Source organism: Macaca fascicularis, chromosome 5 (genome assembly GCF_037993035.2).
Source record: "Macaca fascicularis isolate 582-1 chromosome 5, T2T-MFA8v1.1".
NCBI classification, from domain to species: domain Eukaryota; kingdom Metazoa; phylum Chordata; class Mammalia; order Primates; family Cercopithecidae; genus Macaca; species Macaca fascicularis.
The window spans coordinates 50,384,054-50,403,328 of NC_088379.1; the positions used below are offsets into that span (position 1 = coordinate 50,384,054).

Genomic DNA, 19,275 nt, shown 5'->3' on the forward strand with positions numbered 1-19,275 from the left:
TCCATGAGTGTTTAAAAAATATGTATTTTCAGTTGAATATGCAGTTTTATACATCTCATTGAGATCACAGTTGTTCATTGTGTTTTCAGCTTCTCTATTTTCCTACTATATTTGATTCCTTGGTCTATCAATTTCAGAGAAGTGTGTTAGTTTCCTACTTAAATTATGTAGTTGTCAGTTTCTCCTTTTTGCATTTCTAGAAGTCATTACTTTTTATATTTCAAAACTATTTAGATATACAAAGGTTTACTTCAAATATCTTATTGCTGAATTATACCTTTTATCAATACAATAAGTACTCATTTTGCTCATTTAATAATTTTGCTTTGAATACCAGGACTTATTTTTTTTTTTGCCAAGTATGTACCTTTTTCCATTCTTTTATTTTCAATTTCTGTCTCTGATTAAGTTTTCCATTTTTCAGACAGTCGAATAAAAAAATGAAAGTTACATATCCTATTTCTGTTATTCCAGTGGTTACTCTTAAAATTTTAAGTTGTAATCAAACATTTGTTATTACTTTAGAATTAATCAATAACTATCCTCTCCTGAACATAACAAGAGGCTTAGCATGTCCTTAATGTGTTCTACTCTGCCCCATGAATGTTGCAATTACCTGGAATTTTAGTGCCAGGTTTTAAAATTTTCTTCCATCTTATATAGTGATTCTTTAAACTTGCCTGTAAATCATACTTGTTTTTTGCTTACCACTGCCTCTTATATCCCACATCTTTCTTCTCTGATTTTTTTTTTTTTTAATTTTGCCTTCCTTGAGTAATCCTTTTTAGAATGCTGCTTTGGGGTAAAACATTTTGACTCTCTGCGTAGTTGAAGATATCTGTATTTTGGCCTCACACTTTAACACACACTTCACTAGCAAAAGAATTCTAGATTCAATTTTTTTCCTTTAGGGACTTTGTAAATATTGTTCCATATTTTCTAGAGGCCAATGTTGCTCATTTTTGTCTCTGCATGGATTTGCTGTTTTTCTTTTCCAGAAGCTTTTAGACTTTTCTCTTTAACCTTCCAATTTCCTCATGGTGTATAATAATAGTTGTAGTTACTACATTCCCCTCCCCTTCATGTAGTAACAACTTTACATGCATTGACTTCAGGGAGCTTCACAACAACTCTGTGAGGAAGGTCATATTTTATTACATACCTATTATAGAAGGGGAAACTGAGGCACTGAATAGTTAAATAACTTTCCCAACTTTATATGCAACAAATGAGTTTTAAAGCCAAGGTTTGAACCCAGGAAGTTTGATTTTACAATCCCAACATTACTACTTTTCATTCATAGGGCTTTACAATCCCAACATTACTACTTTTCATTCATAGGGCTTAGCACTTGGGTGGATACTTTTAATCTAAGCTTTTTGCCTTTCCTCTTTGAGTAATTTTTTTCGATTATTTCTTTTTCTTCCCATTATCTCTGTTCCTTGCTTTTATAATTTCACTTAGACAGGATTGAGGCCTCTTAGATTCAGCTTTCATATCTTTTCTTACACATTTTTCATAGTGTGTGAGAATGTAAGCACATGTTTGTGCCATGTGATTTTTTTCAACTTTACCTTCCATATTAAAAAATCAGTTTTTGTAATCCCAGCACTTTGGGAGGCAAAGGTGGGAGGATCACTTGAGCCCAGGAGTTTGAGACCAGCCTGAACAACATAGCAAGAACCTCATCTCTATTAAAAAATTTAAAAAATTAGCCGGGTATGGTAGCATACACTTGTGATCCCAGCTGCTCGAGAGGCTGAGGTGGGAAGATTGCTTGAACCCAGGAGATTGAGGCTGCAGTTAGCTGTGATTGTACCACTGCACTCCACCCTGGGCGACAGAGAGACCTTGTCTCAAAAAAAGAAAATCAGTATTTAACTGTATCCATGAACTATTCTCATTCATTATTCAACTCTTCAATATAATTTTCTTTTTTCTTTTCTTTCTTTTTTTTTTTTTTTTTTTTTGAGACAAAGCCTCGCTCTGTTGCTTGGTGCCCAGGCTGGAGTGCAGTGGTGCGGTCTCGGCTTACTGTAACTTCCACCTCCTGGGTTCAAGCGATTCTCCTGCCTCAGCCTCCCAAGCAGCTGGGATTACTGGTGCCCACCACCACACCTGGCTAATTTGTGTGTTTTTAGTGGAGACAGGGTTTCACCATGTTGACCAGGCTGGTCTCGCACTCCTGACCTCAGGTGATCCACCCGCCTCAGCCTCCCAAAGTGCTAGATTTACAGGTGTGAGCCACCACACCCGGCCCTTCAAATTTTTTATGAATTTTTAAATTAATTTTTTTATTTCTAAGAACTCTCTTTTGTTCTTTCCTTGTAATAGTCTACTTGGTTTTTTTTTTTTTTTTGGATTTTTTGAGACAAAGTCTCACTCTGTCACCAGGCTGGAGTGCAGTGGCATGATCTCAGCTCACTGCAACCTCCGCCTCCTGGCTTCAAGCGATTCTCCTGCCTCAACCTCCCAAGTAGCTGGGATTACAGGTGTGCGCCACCTCTCCCAGCTAATTTTTGTATTTTTAGTAGAAACGGGATTTCACCATGTTGGCCAGGATGATCTCGATCTCTTGACCTCGTGATCCACCCGTCTCAGCCTCCCAAAGTGCTGGGATTACAGGTGTGAGCTACCATGCCCAGCCAAGTCTACTCTTATATTGTGGATATAATACTCTTTGGAATTTTCTGTGAATGCTAATTAGGATTTTTTTTTTTTTTTTTTTTTGAGATGGAGTCTCGCTCTGTCGCCCAGGCTGGAGTGCAGTGGCCGGATCTCAGCTCACTGCAAGTTCCGCCTCCCGAGTTCACGCCATTTTCCTGCCTCAGCCTCCCCAGTAGCTGGGACTACAGGCGCCCGCCACCTTGCCCAGCTAGTTTTTTGTATTTTTTAGTAGAGACGGGGTTTCACCGTGTTAGCCAGGATGGTCTCCATCTCCTGACCTCGTGATCCGCCCGACTCGGCCTCCCAAAGTGCTGGGAAGGATTTTTAAAAGTTCTCTTCTGTTCCCTATAGTATCTGGTTTTTGTGGTCATTTATTCTGTATATTCATGTTATGTTTCTTTTATGTTATTAGTTTTCTTCAAGTATTTGGTAATCTTTTCTGCATATTGAGATTTATAAATAAAGAGGAAGTTGATTAGTACAGGTAAACAATAGATTTTTTTTCTTCCCTTTGGATAGGAAAGCTGACTAGCTGACTATAGACTTCTGTATATATGAACATAATTGAAATCACGCTTTTTTTTTTTAAGAGATGGGGTTCCACTCTGTTGCCCAGGCTGGAGTGCAGTGATGTAATCACGACTCACTACAGCTTCAACCTCCTTGGCTCAAGTGATCCCCCCACCTCAGCCTCCCAAGTAGCTGGGACTACAGGGGCACACCACCATGCCCAACCAGTTTTTTGTTTTGTTTTGGTTTTGGTAGAAACTGCATCTCACTGTGTTGCCCAAGCTGGTCTCAAACTCCTGGACTCAAGCGAACCTCCCACCTCAGCCCTCCAAAGTGCTGGGATTACAGGCATAAGCCACTGAGCCTGGCTGAAATCACCATTTTTGTAGGTCAAAACCAGCTGAAATCTGCAATTTTATATGGTTCAAAATAACAAGAATTCATAAATAGTTATGTATAGGTTAATGGTGTATGGTCACTTTTTTTATTTATGAAGTATAAAGTCAAAACACTTTGAAGACTACTGCTACAGATTGATCGTAGGCATTGCAACTAGGCAGACTTGAGTTCAAATGATAGCTCTGGTAATTACTGATTTTTTAGTTTAGGTTAAGTCACTTAACTGAGTTTCATTTAACTCCTTTATAAAAATGTAATTAAAAAGTATATTATTACTATGAGTTTTGTAAGAATTATAGATAATATATGTAAAAACCTAAGAAATCATAGATTCTTCATAAACACTAATTACCTATTATTTTGTGTTAGTATGTCATTAAATTTAATATCACAAATATATAATGAAATTAAGAATTTTTCAAATTGGTGCTGTTTATTGTAGTGTTACTTTTAATTAATTTTATTAATTCCACAGAGTTATTTTAAGAGCTCCCTATGTTGCTAAGGAATTTTTAAAGAGGAATCAATATAAACAGATGATTGGCAGAGCTGGTCGTGCTGGAATAGATACTATTGGGGAGAGTATCCTCATACTGCAAGAAAAAGACAAACAACAGGTAATACTCAGTTTGGTTGGTTGGTTGTTTTTGTCTTTTTCTTGGTCTTTGGTCTAGCCCTTTTATGAAATAATCTTTTAAAAATTAATTATTAATTTTCTTTAAATGATGTTTTCTTTCCTATATGGTTAAGAATTAGAAAGAGTGGTTTGAAAATGTATATATTTCAGACAATGAAAAAATATTTTTCTTTTTTTTTTTTTTTTTTTTTTTTGAGACGGAGTCTCGCTTTGTCGCCCAGGCTGGAGTGCAGTGGCCGGATCTCAGCTCACTGCAAGCTCCGCCTCCCGGGTTTACGCCATTCTCCTGCCTCAGCCTCCCGAGTAGCTGGGACTACAGACGCCCACCACCTCGCCCGGCTAGTTTTTTGTATTTTTAGTAGAGACGGGGTTTCACCATATTAGCCAGGATGGTCTCGATCTCCTGACCTCGTGATCCGCCCGTCTCGGCCTCCCAAAGTGCTGGGATTACAGGCTTGAGCCACGGCGCCCGGCCGAAAAGATATTTTTCCTATTTGTTTCTCATCCTTTTTTATGAGGACAGATGTTAAATTCTTTTGTCTTTATTTTTTTGGTCTTCTTCTGGCTCCACAAGATTTATGTAAAGTATAAAATATTTATATTAAATGCCATTTATTTTTAATAATAACACAAAGCATGGTGTTGCTTTGACCTTTATAGGTATTGGAGTTAATAACTAGACCATTGGAAAACTGTTACAGCCATCTTGTTCAGGAATTCACCAAGGGAATCCAAACATTATTTCTCTCTTTGATTGGTTTGAAGGTATTTTTAAAAATTTTTTTGTCTTATTACTGTTATCTGAGATAATCGAAGTGAAAAAGTTATGCAGTAACTTTATATGTACAGCTGCGTAGATTTTACACTAATTTTTTTATTTAATCTTTTTTTTAAAATTTTGTTTGTTTTCTCATCCACTTCAGTGATTAAGGTAAATAATTTTGAAAAGATCATGGAATGGTCAGGTGTGATGACTCACACCTGTAATCCCACCACTTTGGGAGGCTGAAACAGGAGGATTCTTTGCGCCCAGGAGTTTGAGACCAACCTGGGCAACACAGCAAGACCCCATCTCAAAAAAAAAAGATTACTGAATCCTAGTGCTTGGCATGTGGTTGGCACTTAATAAATACTTGAATTAATGAAATTGGCTTTTTTTTCTTAGCAATGGGGTCTTGCCATGTTGGTTAGATTGGTCTTGAACTCTTGGCCTCAAGCAGCCCTCCCACCTTAGCTTCCCAAAGTGCTAGGATTATAGGCATGAGCCACTGCGCCTGGCCTGTTTTTGTTTGTTTGTTTGTTCTTTAACCTGGGATATGGTGATGAAATTAACTTTGGACTGAGCGTGGGTGAACTTACAAGTTGGGGCATCAGTGGAGATCTGGCTTTGAGAAGCCAAAAGCAGAGGCTGGCCCAGTGGGTTTCAATTACTATGTCAAAAACTTTCTCAGGGAGGGATAGAAAGATGACATGATGGTAAATAGAGGGATCAAGTAAAGGTTCCTCTGCCCTCCTGCACTCTTCCAGTGTTAACTCTAATCATTTAGGTAGGAAATAGTACAAAAACTAAGTACATTAATAATCCAAAAACCAAGTATCACTTCTTAAATATCTTAAAAGTATAATTTTAGCTTAATTGAATACTATATTAAGAATGATTTTTATTAAAGTGAGAAGAAGAAATAGAAAATGTCTGTGCCACATAATATTTTTCTTACCCCTTATATTGGTTTAACATGAAATTATGACTTAAATTTTCCAGCTGAAATAGCATCAGAATTGTAAGAGAGAGAAAGATACTTATTGATTGACTATATTTTAGTATAACATGCTGATTTCATTGAAATTGGCTAATAAAAATTATTCTAATTCAGAGCCAACTCTACATCTGAATACTAAATGGAGGGTTAAGTATTCCTTATGATTGCCATTGTAAGTTGTAAATAGCGAATAACAGCGGGAGAGAAAAAGGCAGTGAAAGAACAAGAAATGGAGATAGGAATATGAGAGACAAAATTAGGTAGAGATCAACTATTTTTAGGTAACATTTTAGGCAAAGTATTGTCTGACCCTGTTTTAGTGGCAATTGTTGTATTTTCCATGCTTTTTTTTTTTTTAATGCGACTTTTAGAGCTAAAGGATGTTTTCACAGGTGGGTGGAAAGCAGTGCAGGGAAGAGGCTGAGTGAGAATTAGTGAAAATTGGTTGGGGAGTAAATAGCACAGTTTTGGAGATATTGTGAAAAATTATTTAAAGACTTATTCAAAGGAGTTTTGGAATGAAAAATGTGTACATATTTTCATAAAAAGCATGAATATAATAACTATCATACCCCTATATTTTTTGTTAATTTTAAATTGCTATTATCAATTTATATATGCAACTGTGTAGATTTAATACTAATTTTTTATTTAAATAGCTTTGAGGTATGGAAATGAGTTATCATCTTGATTAATATGCATTCAAGGTGATGCCTTGAGTTAAGGAAAATGCTCCAGTGACGTCCTGAATTGTTTCAGATTGCAACGAATCTTGATGACATCTATCACTTCATGAATGGTACATTTTTTGGTGTTCAGCAAAAGATTTTATTGAAAGAAAAAAGTCTTTGGGAAATAACTGTTGAATCACTTAGATACCTGACAGAAAAAGGACTCCTACAAAAAGACACTATTTGTAAGTCTGAAGAGGAGGTCCAATATAATTTTCATATTACAAAGTTGGGACGAGCTTCATTTAAGGGTAAGAGTTTACCTAAATCTTATTGATCACAGGAAACACATTGGAAAAAATGAACATTAAATTGTACTTTCTTTAGGCTGGACAGAGTGGCTCACGCCTGTAATCTCAGCACTCTGGGAGGCCAAGGCAGGCAGATCACCTGAGGTCAGGAGTTTGAGACCAGCCTGGCCAATATAGTGAAACCCTGTCTCTACTAAAATACAAAGATAAAATTAGCCAGACATAGTGGTACATGCCTGTAGTCCCAGCTGCTCGGGAGGCTGAGGCATGGGAATCGTTTGAACCTGGGAGGCAGAGGTTGCATTAAGCTGATATCATGCCAGTGCACTCCAGCCTGAGCAACAGAGTGAGACTCCGTCTCAAAAATAAAAAAATAAAAAATTATACTTTCTTTAAGTTGCGTTTATAATTTTATATTAATTGCAGTAATCTTATTTTGTAAGCTGATAAACAACTTCAACTTTCAAAAGTTGAAAAATGTTTTGAATTATAAGTAATTAAAGTACTACAGAAGTATATAGAGAATAAGGTGGGCATCCCTCCTTCATGCTCCCCTCCCCAGCAACCATACAACATGCTCTGTTGCCAAGGCTGAAGTGCAGTGGCACACTCTCAGCTCACTGCAACCTCTGTCTCCTGGGCTCAAATGATTCTCCCACCTCAGCCCCCCGAGTAGCTGGGACTACAGGCGCATGCCACCATGCCTGGCTAATTTTTGTCTTTTTAGTAGAGGTGGGGTTTCACTATGTTGTCTAGGCTGAGGCTCTTTTTTAATGAAAAATAATACACGTCTGCTGGTAAAAAAAAAAAAAAAAAAAAAAAAAAAAAAAAAAAAAAAAAAAAAACCAACCTAAGAACTCAGAATTATGCTAAGGAAAATGCCATACTCCTCTCCCATTTCTATTCTCTCAGGAGCTACTGCTACCAGTTTGATATGTATTCTTCCAAATATTTTTATGCATGTATTTTTCAAATGGAGTCATCATTTAAGTATTTTTTTCCAAATTGCTTTTCTCATGTATAAAATATCATGAACATCTTATCAGATGAATCTCTTTAAACCTGTCTCATTTTTCTTTTAATACTGTAGTTATCTGTAGTGTGGATGTACCATAATTTATTTAACCATTCGATGTTGATGGACATTTGCATTCTTTCTGATTTTTTGTTTGTTATAAACAAGGCTGCATGGACATCTCTATGTATTTTGGGGTACATATGGAAATGTTTCTCTGGGTTAGAGTCCCCAAAATAGTTGGATCAGAAGGTATGTACATATTAAATGTTGATGAGTACTATCAAAATGACCTCCAAAATAGTTATATAATAAGATGTTATAAGAGATTTTGAAGACTTTTTGCTATATTTAAGCAATTTCTACACAATACTTTATTTAAAACCATGTCTTTGCCCCTCTGATAATTGTGAAAGATTGAATGTTTGTATCTTTCTTTTAGGAACTATAGATTTAGCTTATTGTGACATTCTCTACAGAGACTTGAAGAAAGGTCTTGAAGGACTTGTGCTTGAAAGCCTTCTTCATCTAATCTACCTAACAACCCCCTATGATCTGGTTTCACAGAGTAACCCTGATTGGATGATATACTTCAGGCAGGTGAGAATATAACGTTTTTCAACTTAGGCTACTTCGTTTGTTAGTTATTACATGCTGTTTTGTTTTGTTTTGTAGAGATGAGGCTTTGCCATGTTGCCCAGGCTGGTCTCAAACTCCTAGGCTCAAGCGATCCTCCCACGTTGGCATCCCAAAGTGCTAGGATTACAAGTGTAAGCCATTGTGCCCGGCCTATTATATGCTTTTTATCAAGTGATTATTCACTTTTTTTCTCTCTTAAAATATATTTGGAATTGGATATTTTTTCTTTCAGTTTTTAAAAATTGTAATCTGGCAACAGCATTTATGATTTGTTTAACTGAAATGTTACTTTTCTCTTAAATATAAACATATTTGTTATTGAAAAAATAAAGGTTAAGAAAAAAGGATTATCGATGGTCCTGTTTCCCCACAGAAAGTTAACATTATGATCACTGCATTTTATAATGCCTAGAATGCAAAGAAAACGGTGAAAACCATCTCCGATGATTGAGAGTTTAATTATATGAGAGCTCAGTCAGAGCCAGGTATGATAATACATTAAACCCAATGATATTAATAACTGAAAAGGAATATTTATTTTACAACCCATCACAAAGTAGAACTGTCCATACTTATTGTAAAGCCAAGTGGTAACATACAGTATATTATGATTTTACTGTGAACAGGCTAGCTGTATAAATGTACATTAGGGCTGGGTGTGGTGGCTTATGCCTGTAATCCCAGTACTTTGGGAGGCCAAGGTGGGAGGATCACTTGAGGTATGGAGTTCGAGACCAGCCTGGCCAACACGGTGAAACCCCGTCTCTACTAAAAGAATACAGAAATTAGCTGGCCATGGTGTTGCACACCAGTAGTCCCAGCTACTCAGGAGGCTGAGGCAGGAGAATTGGCTTGAACCCATGAGGTGGAGGTTGCAGTAAGCTGAGATCACACCATTGCACTCCAGCCTGGGTGACAGAATGAGACTGTCTCAAAAAAAAAGCAAAAACAGAAACAAAAACATTTATTAGGCAGAGGTAATGTACATCTTTTAATTGCAGGAAATTAACTTTATTTTTAATGTCATATTTTTAAATCATTACTGTTTTTTTTTTTTTTTTTCTTCATCTCTTCTCAACTTGCTGAGTTTACATTACTCAGGAAGTAAGTTGTTTTTAAGTGGTACTATATAATGCAATTACTCTCAAAACCTTTCCTTCTCCTTCCCCTCAGCCATCCGTTATTAAACATAATCACATAGTCCATGGAAACCAGTAGTTGTGGCCATGCCTTTAAGTAATTCTAGAGTATGTTATATTCTAATGATACAACTTTAAAACCTGCAATATTTACAAATATATTTATCTTGTTTTTTTGTGTCCTGAATCATGAGAATGTGATATCAAAAGAAATACTGGATTTGGTTCACATGATGGATTTTTTTATGTTTCCATCTATTTGCTCTTTTTCCACGTAGTTTAGCCAACTCAGTCCAGCAGAACAAAATGTAGCTGCCATTCTTGGAGTCTCTGAAAGCTTTCTTGGGAAGAAAGCATCAGGTCAAGCCATCAGAAAGGTACCACATTCTTTTTTTCTTTCTACATAATAAGTTCAATCAACACTTAGTTCACTCACTAAGTTCACTCAACAAAATTAATACCATGATATTGATCTTTTTTGGTTTACATTTTTTCCTTTAAATTAGTATAATTCTCATTTTACTACTTAAAACATACCTGAGCACCCAAAATGTATGAATATTTTTAAACAACATTTATTTCTGGGTGGTGTGGTGGCCTTTTTTTGGGTAGCATGAAATGTTTTCATAATATTACACAATCCTGATATAAGTTCATTTCAAAGGAGGAAATACATTTTCTAGAAACTTCATGTTAGGCTTTCTATTTGGTATCAAGGATTCTAAGATATGGCAGGTCTGGGTTTTTTGTTATTGCTTTTGTCATCCTCAAAGAACTCCTAGTCTAGTACTTATATTACATAAAGCATTTTAGAAGGTTAAAGGGGATAAGCTAATACTCATATATTTTGGTGTTTTGAAATTCAGCCAGCAGGCATGAAGCAAGTTCTCAAATGCATACACTAACTTTAAGAGAAGTTGAAGTAATTCTTTGGTAACCATATCTTCAATTTCCTTAAGAGAATGTTTTTTTTCTCCCTTGTAATACACTTTTTTTTTCATTTAAAATTTTCTTTGGCAGTTCAACTTACATTGAAACCTAATTAGCTACCATTTTCCCCCACACCTGTTTTTTTTTTTTTTTGAGATGCAGTCTCACTCTGTCACCCAGGCTGCAATGCAGCAGCGTGATCTTGGCTCACTGCGACCTCTGCCTTCCAGGTTCAAGAGATTCTCCTGCCTCAGCGTCCTGAGTCACTGGGATTACAGGTGCCCGCCACCACACCTGGCTAAGTTTTGTATTTTTAGTAGAGACAGGGTTTCACCATGTTGGCCAGGCTGGTCTCAAACTCCTGACCTCAGGTGATCCACCCACCTCGGCCTCCCAAAGTACTGGGATTACAGGTATGAGCCACTGCGCCCAGCATCCCCTATACCTTTTAAATTTGCATAGACAGTACAGATTTCATTTTGTAAAATGGGAAGATGACGTTTACTTACACTTAAATTGATGGTGTGGTGTCCCATGCATCACTGTGTCATAAAATCAAAAATATCCTGCCGGGCGCAGTGACTCACGCCTGTAATCCCAGCACTTTGGGAGGCTGAGGCAGGTGATCACAAGGTCAGGAGTTTGAGACCAGCCTGACCAACATGGTAAAACCCCGTCTGTACCAAAAATATAAAAAATTGCCGTGTGTGGTGTCGGGTGCCTGTAATTCCAGCTACTTGGGAGGCTGAGGCAGGAGAATCACTTGCACTTGGGAGGCAGAGGTTGCAGTGAGCCGAGATTGCGCCATTGCACTCCAGCTTGGGCAACAGAGAGAGACTCTACCAAAAAAAAAAAAAAATGGAAAAAACCCCACAAGCCCAGCACAGTGGCACACACCTATACTCCTAGCTTCTCAGGAAGCTGAGGCAAAAGATTTACTTGTACTCAGGAGTTTGAGGCTAACCTGGGCAACACAGTGAGACCCTGTCTCAAAAATAAAAATAAAAGTATCTGTAGTACTTAAGCATTCACATTATCACAATTTTTAGATTGGGTCTTTTACTTTGGAAATGGCTGTGTTGTTTAGACCTTCAAAATACTGAATAAAAATATTTCTTAAAACAAACCTTTTATATCAAACTCTAAAATGTAAAATAAAAACAATATTATTAATTTGGAACTCATTATCAAATAATAAACATGCAAAAATCTTATTAGAATAATGCATCTTTTTAAGCTTGAATCCAGAGTTTATTTATGTTACATTTAATGTAATATAGTCAACAAATATTTGCCAAATTGATACATATTTAAAATAGTATGAACATGAATTTATCTTTATTACAAATGGATCGATTACTAGTTTAATGTTTTGGAGGTATAATTTTTTAAAACTCTACAGAACATATTTAAATGCTTAAAATCTAATTGATTTCTCCACATTGAAAAAGAGCCCCCCCATCCATCTTTTTTGAACATTTCTTGATTTCTTGCAAAAGCTTTTTTTTTTTTTTGAGATGGAGTCTTGCTCTTGTCGCCCAGGCCGGAGTGCAATGGCACGATCTCAGCTCACTGCAACCTCCACCTCCCAAGTTCAAGCGATTCTCCTGCCTCAGCTTCCCAAGTAGTTGGGAGTACAGGCGCCCGCCACCACACACAGCTAATTTTTGTATTTTTAGTAGAGACGGGGTTTCACCATGTTGGTCAGGCTGATCTTAAACTCCTGACCTCAGGTGATACGCCTACCTCGGCCTCCCAAAGTGCTGGGATTATAGACATGAGCCACCTATAATGCCCTGCCACAAAAGATCTTGAAATTGGCATAAAGCATTATGTTTTGCCATATAATAATTATATCATTTTTCTTGGCTTAGGAAATACATTCTAAGCAAAAACCTACATTGACTCAAGTTATAGTTAGTACTGAATATGCATTAAAATTGGGAAATTAAATAGCTTTCTTTTCCTACTTGATATTCAACTGTCATACTTTTTCAGCTTAATGCTTTTAAAAAAGTGATCCAGTATCAACCCGCAGAATCTGTAACTCATACATCCTTCAATATATCACCGTAAGTTCTCATCTCATTCTTTTACTATGATGGAGGATATAATTTTATATTTTATTGTATTTTTTATTATTTTACAATTTTTTTAAAAATAGAGACAGGGTTACACCATGTTGCCCAGGCTGGTCTTGAACTCCTGAACTCAAGAGATCCTCCTGCCTTGGCCTCCCAAAATGCTGGGATTACAGGTGTGAGCCACCACTCCCAGCCTCTAATTTTATTTTTTATATCTGCTTTTTCTAAGTTCATCGTTTTTTCCTCAATTTTAAGAATTAATTAGTTTCTAAGCTTGATACTAGCTATGAAATCCTTTATGCACAAATATGGTCATTAGGCACCACAGGCAAAAGCAGGTACACAGAATCAAAATAATCAACTACAGGAAGCATTTTTCTATCTCTTTCAGGTGTTTTAGCTTGGACCATGTGGAAATCATAGGATCTAATATTTACTCTTAGTTTATAATATAGACAAGCTTATTAACATATTTATCTAAAGTGCATTTGTCTAGTTTATACTAATAATCACACACATATACAATTTACAAATACCAAGTAACTGTAAAGGTCTCTGTCCCCAATTCCCTCCTGTCCTGTATTCATTTCCTACAACTGCCGTAACAAATTACCATGAGTGGTTGGCTTAAAACAACAGAAATTTATTCTCCCACACTTCAGGAAACGAGAAGTCCAAAATCAAGGTATTAGCAATGTTGATTCCTTCAGGAGCCTCTGAGAAAAAAGCCATCCGTGCCTCTCTCCTAGCTTCTGGTGGTTACTGGCAGTCCTTGGGTTCCTTAGCTTATAGATGCGTCCCTCCAATCTCAGCCTCCATCTTCACATTGCTGCCTTCTCTGTGTCTCTCTGTGTCTTCTCCTCTTATAAGGACATTAGTCATTGAATTTAGAGCCCACTGTAAATCCAGGATGATTTCACCTAGAGATACTTAACTAATTGTATCTGCAAATATCTTGTTTCCAAGTAAGATCACATTCACAGGTACCAGGGGTTAGGATTTGTACATTTCTTTTTGTGGAGTGATGGAGAGGGGGTGCAATTCCTTCCCTGTAGAAGGAAGTATAATTTATATTGGAAATAATTTGGTTTATCTTTTAACTTTTATTTATTTTTATTTTTATTATTTTGAGACAGGGTCTCACTCTGTCGCCCAGGCTGGAGTGCAGTGGTGCTATCTCGGCTCCCTGCAACCTCTGTCTCCTGGGCTCAAGTGATCCCTTAGCCTCCCAAGTAGCCAGGACTACAGGTGCGCACCACCACACCCGGCCACATTTTTTGTTAGTTTGTCTTTTTGTAGAGACAGATTTTTGCCATGTTGCCCAGGCTGATCTCAAACTCCTGGGCTCTTGCAATCTATCTGCCACAGCCTCCCAAAGTGCTGGAATTACAGGCATGAGCCACTCTGCCTGGCCTTATCTTTCTTTTATAGTTGGAAAAATGATAATAAATTTGAATTAATCTGAAGTACATCTGTTAGAAATTAGTTTTGTTTCTATGGAATTATTCTATCCTTGCTATTCTGTAATACAACTTCAGTTTTCCTTTTGTCCAATTTTAATAACATACATTTTTAGCAGGTCTAGTAAACAAATTTATTTGATTGTGTCTTTCTAGAAGGTGGACAAGGACGTTGTCAACAGGCTATATCTGTCTTTTGTTCTTTATACCTTGCTCAAAGAGACCAACATTTGGACTGTATCTGAAAAATTTAATATGCCTCGAGGATATATACAAAATCTTCTCACTGGAGCTGCCTCATTCTCATCTTGTGTGTTACATTTCTGTGAGGTAATTTCATTGAATATATGATATGTACTTTGTGCATCTTCTGGTTTTAACTGTTACTAAACTAATAAGCCAGTTAGTATGTCAGCATTTTCTCCTTGTTGACATATTCTGTTATTACGGAGCACTAAAAAACTATTTAAAATGTACCTTTGTCTGTATCTGTTTATGAAAGTACTATTATGTACTTATGGTAACAATACAAAAATTACTGAGTCAACTAAAATACATAATGAAAAGTGTATTTTTAACCTAGCTGTTAAAGCCACCATTAATAGTTTCAGGTATTTGGAATTAACTGTTAAAAACAACCTATTGATGTAGATTCCATGTGAATGTCTTTCACCTGAGTAATAAAAATGTCAGGTGTTTGGTTACTAAGTTACCTATATCCAACAGCTACCTGTGACTATGTAGTACCATATTCTCTTTTTAAAAAAATTTAGGCTGGGCGCGGTGGCTCACGCCTGTAATCCCAACACTTTAGGAGGCCGAGCAAGCAGATCACAAGGTCAGGAGATGGAGACCATCCTGGCTAACACGGTGAAACCCCGTCTCTACTAAAAATACAAAAAATTAGCCAGGCGAGGTGATGGGCGCCTGTAGTCCCAGCTACTCCGGAGGCTGAGGCAGGAGAAGGGTGTGAACCTGGGAGGCGGAGCTTGCAGTGAGAGGAGATCGTGCCACTGCACTCCAGCCTGGGCGACAGAGCGAAACTCCGTCTCAAAAAAATAAAATAAAAATAAAAAAATTTAATTTCGACTGGATGCCATGGCTCCCACCTGTAGTCCTAGCACTTTGGGAGGCTGAGGCAGGTGGATCACTTAAACCCGGGAGTTTGAGACCAGCCGCTTGAGCAACGTGGCAAAACCCTGTCTCTACAAAAAATAACAAAAATTAGCCAGGCATGGTGGCACACACCTGTGGTCCCAGCTACTTGAGTCTCACTCTGTTGCCCAGGCTGGAGTGTAATGGAGCGATCTAGGCTCACTGCAGATTTGACCTCTGGGGCTCAGGCGATCCTTCTGCCTCAGCCTCCTGAGTAGCTGGGATTACAGACATGTGCCACCACACCTGGCTAATTTTTTTTTGTTTTTTTGAGATGGAGTTTCAGGCTGGAGTGCAGTCGTGCAATCTTGGCTCACTGCAACCCCCGCCTTCCAGATTCACGCAGTTCTCCTGCCTCAGCCTCTAGAGTAGCTGGGATTACAGTCACACAACACCACTCCCAGCTAACTTACGTATTTTTAGTAGAGATAGGGTTTCACCATATTGGCCAGACTGATCTGTTCAAGTGATCCACCTGCCTGGGCTTCCCAAAGTTTTGGGATTGCAGACATGAGCCACAGCGCCCAGCCAGTTTTTAAAATTTTTTTGTACAAATGGGGGGTTCTCACTATGATGTCCAAACTGGTCATGAACTTCTAGGCTGACGTGATCCTCCAGGTTGGCCTTCCAAAGTGCTAGGACTACAGGCATGAGCCACCACGCCTGGCCCCATATTCTCTTGATTGCCACTGTAATTTATTATATTTGCTTCCAGTGTCAGGCAACTATTTAAAGTTTTTACATCAAATGTGTATTTTATAGAACAGTTTAAGAAGAAAACCTTATTCTGGCCATATGCATTTGTGATGGATTTAAGACTTTATTAAAATAAGCTTTCAGAATTCCTTTAAATAACACAATAAAGCTTACCAGACATTTACATCCAGATAATTTTTTGTGTGTTTATAATATAAGCCATTTTTGCTGCATTTAAATTTCTTCTTATTGGATAGCATAATAATCCTTTCCATATTTGTTTCCAAGTCAATTTTTTAAAACTTTTTCCCATGAATTGTTTTCTAAACTTAAAATTTACTTCATTTTCCCTTTCTTAAACCTTCATATTCTGTATATGCATATGGTAATTAATTCTATCATATGTGCTAATGAAGGGAGTAAATAATTCAAAAATACTTGACTTTGGATTAAATGATAATTGTTCTAACAAATTTAGCTCTCTAAGTGTCTTTTACTTGTGCTGATTTTTAAATGTTGGTTTATACCCCCTGAGCACATGCTAGTTAAACAGAAGACAAAAATTATGGGTAATAAGAAAAAACTAGCCTTTAAAATGTATTTTCTTAGGTTTTCTATGTGTGTGGTTTTTTATATTTAAAGATGCTCTCCCTAATATTTTTTCCCTTTGTTTTCATTGTGACTATGAGGACTTGAGCCTTATAGAATTGTTCAAGTAAAAAACTCTATAAAGCATCAAGAAACACAGCAATAATTTGATGGCTAATCCTAAGAAAAACCTAGCTGACAATTTGTGCTCTAATTAATTTACTTCATTTTTATATATCATAATTATAGAATTACATATAATGTAAATATTATATAATTATATGATATATATTACATGTATATAATATTTCAAATTATTATCAATAGAGACAGGGGTCTTGCTGTGTTGCCCAGGCTGGCCTCAAACTCCTGGACTCAAGTGGTCCTCCCACCTTGGCCTCCCAGAGTGCTAGGATTACAGGCATGAGCCACCACATCTGGTCTACTTTCAGTATTTCAAGACAGAGGTGTTCAATCTTTTGGCTTCCCTGGGCCACATTGGCAGAAGAATCGTCTTGAGCCACACATAAAATACACTAAAAATAGCTTATGAGCTAAAAAAAAAAAAAACTCATGATGTTGTAAGAAAGTTTACAAATTTGTTTTGGGTGACATTCAAAGCCATCCTGTGCCGCATGTGCTCTGTGGGCCACAGGTTGGACAAGCTTGTTTTAAGGTATTTTTTATTTTAAAAAGTTATAAATGCTGTGAAATGGTACATTAATTGTCTTAGCTAAGATGCTTTTAATTACAAGTTACAGAAAAACTCATCAAGGTTTAAAGAATAAGAAAAAGTAATTATTTTATTTAACAGGCATGCCAGAACTAAGGCAGCTTCAGGGTTGATTGATTCAATAGTTCTGTTCAAGGTTTTCTTCTTTTTACTCTACCATCTTCATTACGTTGATTTCTTTCTTTTTATTTTTTATTTTTTTGAGACAGAGTCTTGCTCAGTCGCCCAGGCTGGAGTGCAATGGCACGATCTCGGCTCACCGCAAGCTCTGCCTCCCGGGTTCACGCCATTCTTCTGCCTCAGCCTCCTGAGTAGCTGGGACTACAGGCGCCCGCCACTACACCCTGCTAATTTTTTTTGTATTTTTAGAAGAGACGGGGTTTCACCATGTTGGCCAGGATGGTCTCGATCTCCTGACCTCATGATCCGCCCGTCTCGGCCTCCCAAAGTGCTGGGATTACAGGCGTGAGCCACCGCACCCGGCCACGTTGATTTCTTTCTTAGTGGTCACAAGAGGCTAGCTAAAGCTGTTCCATTCGTGTACTCTCACAGTGATATCCAAAGGCTAGAAAGGGATCTTTAAAATAAAATAAATTACTATAATAGAATATTGCAAATATATTTGACAGAATACTATATTGAATTCTCATTTATCCATCTAACTTGAACAGTTACTGACTCATGACTTCCAGTATTTTTATTATTATATTGTTGCATTGAACATCATGTTATATTTGAATATTTCCATATTTAATATTCATCTTCAGGATAAATTCCCAGACGTAGGAATTGTTTTTAGTCACTTGGGAAAGAAAAACTGTGCATTTGCTTCCAGGTATTTTGATTAAAATGACCAGAACTTTTTATTGACTTATTCTTCAATTTTCAGTCTTGTCCTCATCCTAAAACCAGTTCCTCAAATTCCTCAGGGTTCTTACCATGTTTCTTCACATCCATTCTGCTTAGAATCATCTTTCATCTGTGGCTTAACTCAAGTTCCATAACTTACATAAGGAACATTCTCTCTGAGCCCCCTATCACACAAACCAAACTTTGAAATAACTTATAAAATTTAAATTTTATGTATTTCTTTGTGTTCTATAGGAGCTTGAGGAGTTTTGGGTTTACAGAGCCCTTTTGGTAGAACTTACCAAGAAGCTGACTTACTGTGTAAAGGCAGAACTAATCCCTCTCATGGAAGTTACTGGAGTTTTAGAGGTCAGTAGCTTGCGGTTTCCCAATTGAAATTATGTCAATTAATACAGAAGCCAGGTTTTATTGTTTTGTGAAGTCTTATTACAGGGGAAGTGATAGCAAAGAGCCTTATTGCTCATTTGTCATGGGAGTCTTTTATTTAAAACAAATAGCTGCTATGGCCTTCCAGAAATCCACTGTTATTAGATGGCATACCTGATGAAAAATCTCAGTTGTAAAAAAAAAAAAAAAAAAAAAACCATAACAGGAAGGGTGGGGGTGACTGTCTCCAAGTATGTTGTGCTACCAGTTGTCCTTAACACTTGTTCCTTCCTCCAATCCTTTGAAGAATTACCTTCTGTCAGTTTGGACTCAGTGCTTGTTTAAGGTAATGGTGATTCAGTGGCAGCAAGGGTCATTTGTATTTTTTCTAAGAGAGTAAGAAGAAAGGGTTCGCAACTGGTTTTCTGGCTTTCTATTTTCAGCCAACCTTCAACTTCAGTTTATTCTCTGTTATTCAGTTCTTGAGTCAGAGGAGTTCTACTTAGGATACACACACACACACACACACACACACACACACACACACACACCAGTGGTCCCCTGAGTAGATGGTGAGAACATTGAAAGATATTGGACTTGGCCTGATGAGGTGGCTCCTGCTGTAATCCCAGCACTTTGGGAGGA

The 19,275-nt window shown here is 37.3% G+C and overlaps 1 protein-coding gene across 23 annotated transcripts in view; it reads left to right on the forward strand.

Annotated features, from left to right (window-relative positions):
* HELQ (helicase, POLQ like) overlaps positions 1-19,275 on the forward strand; it is a 61,028-nt gene that overhangs the window by 18,678 nt on the left and 23,075 nt on the right. For 12 of the 23 annotated variants that reach the window (XM_045392373.3, XM_065545002.1, XM_005554899.4 and 9 more), the window contains 7 exons: positions 4,052-4,193; positions 4,874-4,978; positions 6,733-6,955; positions 8,413-8,570; positions 10,027-10,125; positions 14,379-14,552; positions 18,499-18,612. In XM_045392373.3, the coding sequence (XP_045248308.2) occupies positions 4,052-4,193; positions 4,874-4,978; positions 6,733-6,955; positions 8,413-8,570; positions 10,027-10,125; positions 14,379-14,552; positions 18,499-18,612 (1,015 nt within the window). Of the gene's footprint in view, positions 1-4,051; positions 4,194-4,873; positions 4,979-6,732; positions 6,956-8,412; positions 8,571-10,026; positions 10,126-12,676; positions 12,751-14,378; positions 14,553-18,498; positions 18,613-19,275 lie in introns of all 23 variants that reach the window. The other 11 variants (XM_074039775.1, XM_005554902.4, XM_074039778.1 and 8 more) reach the window with 7 other exon arrangements.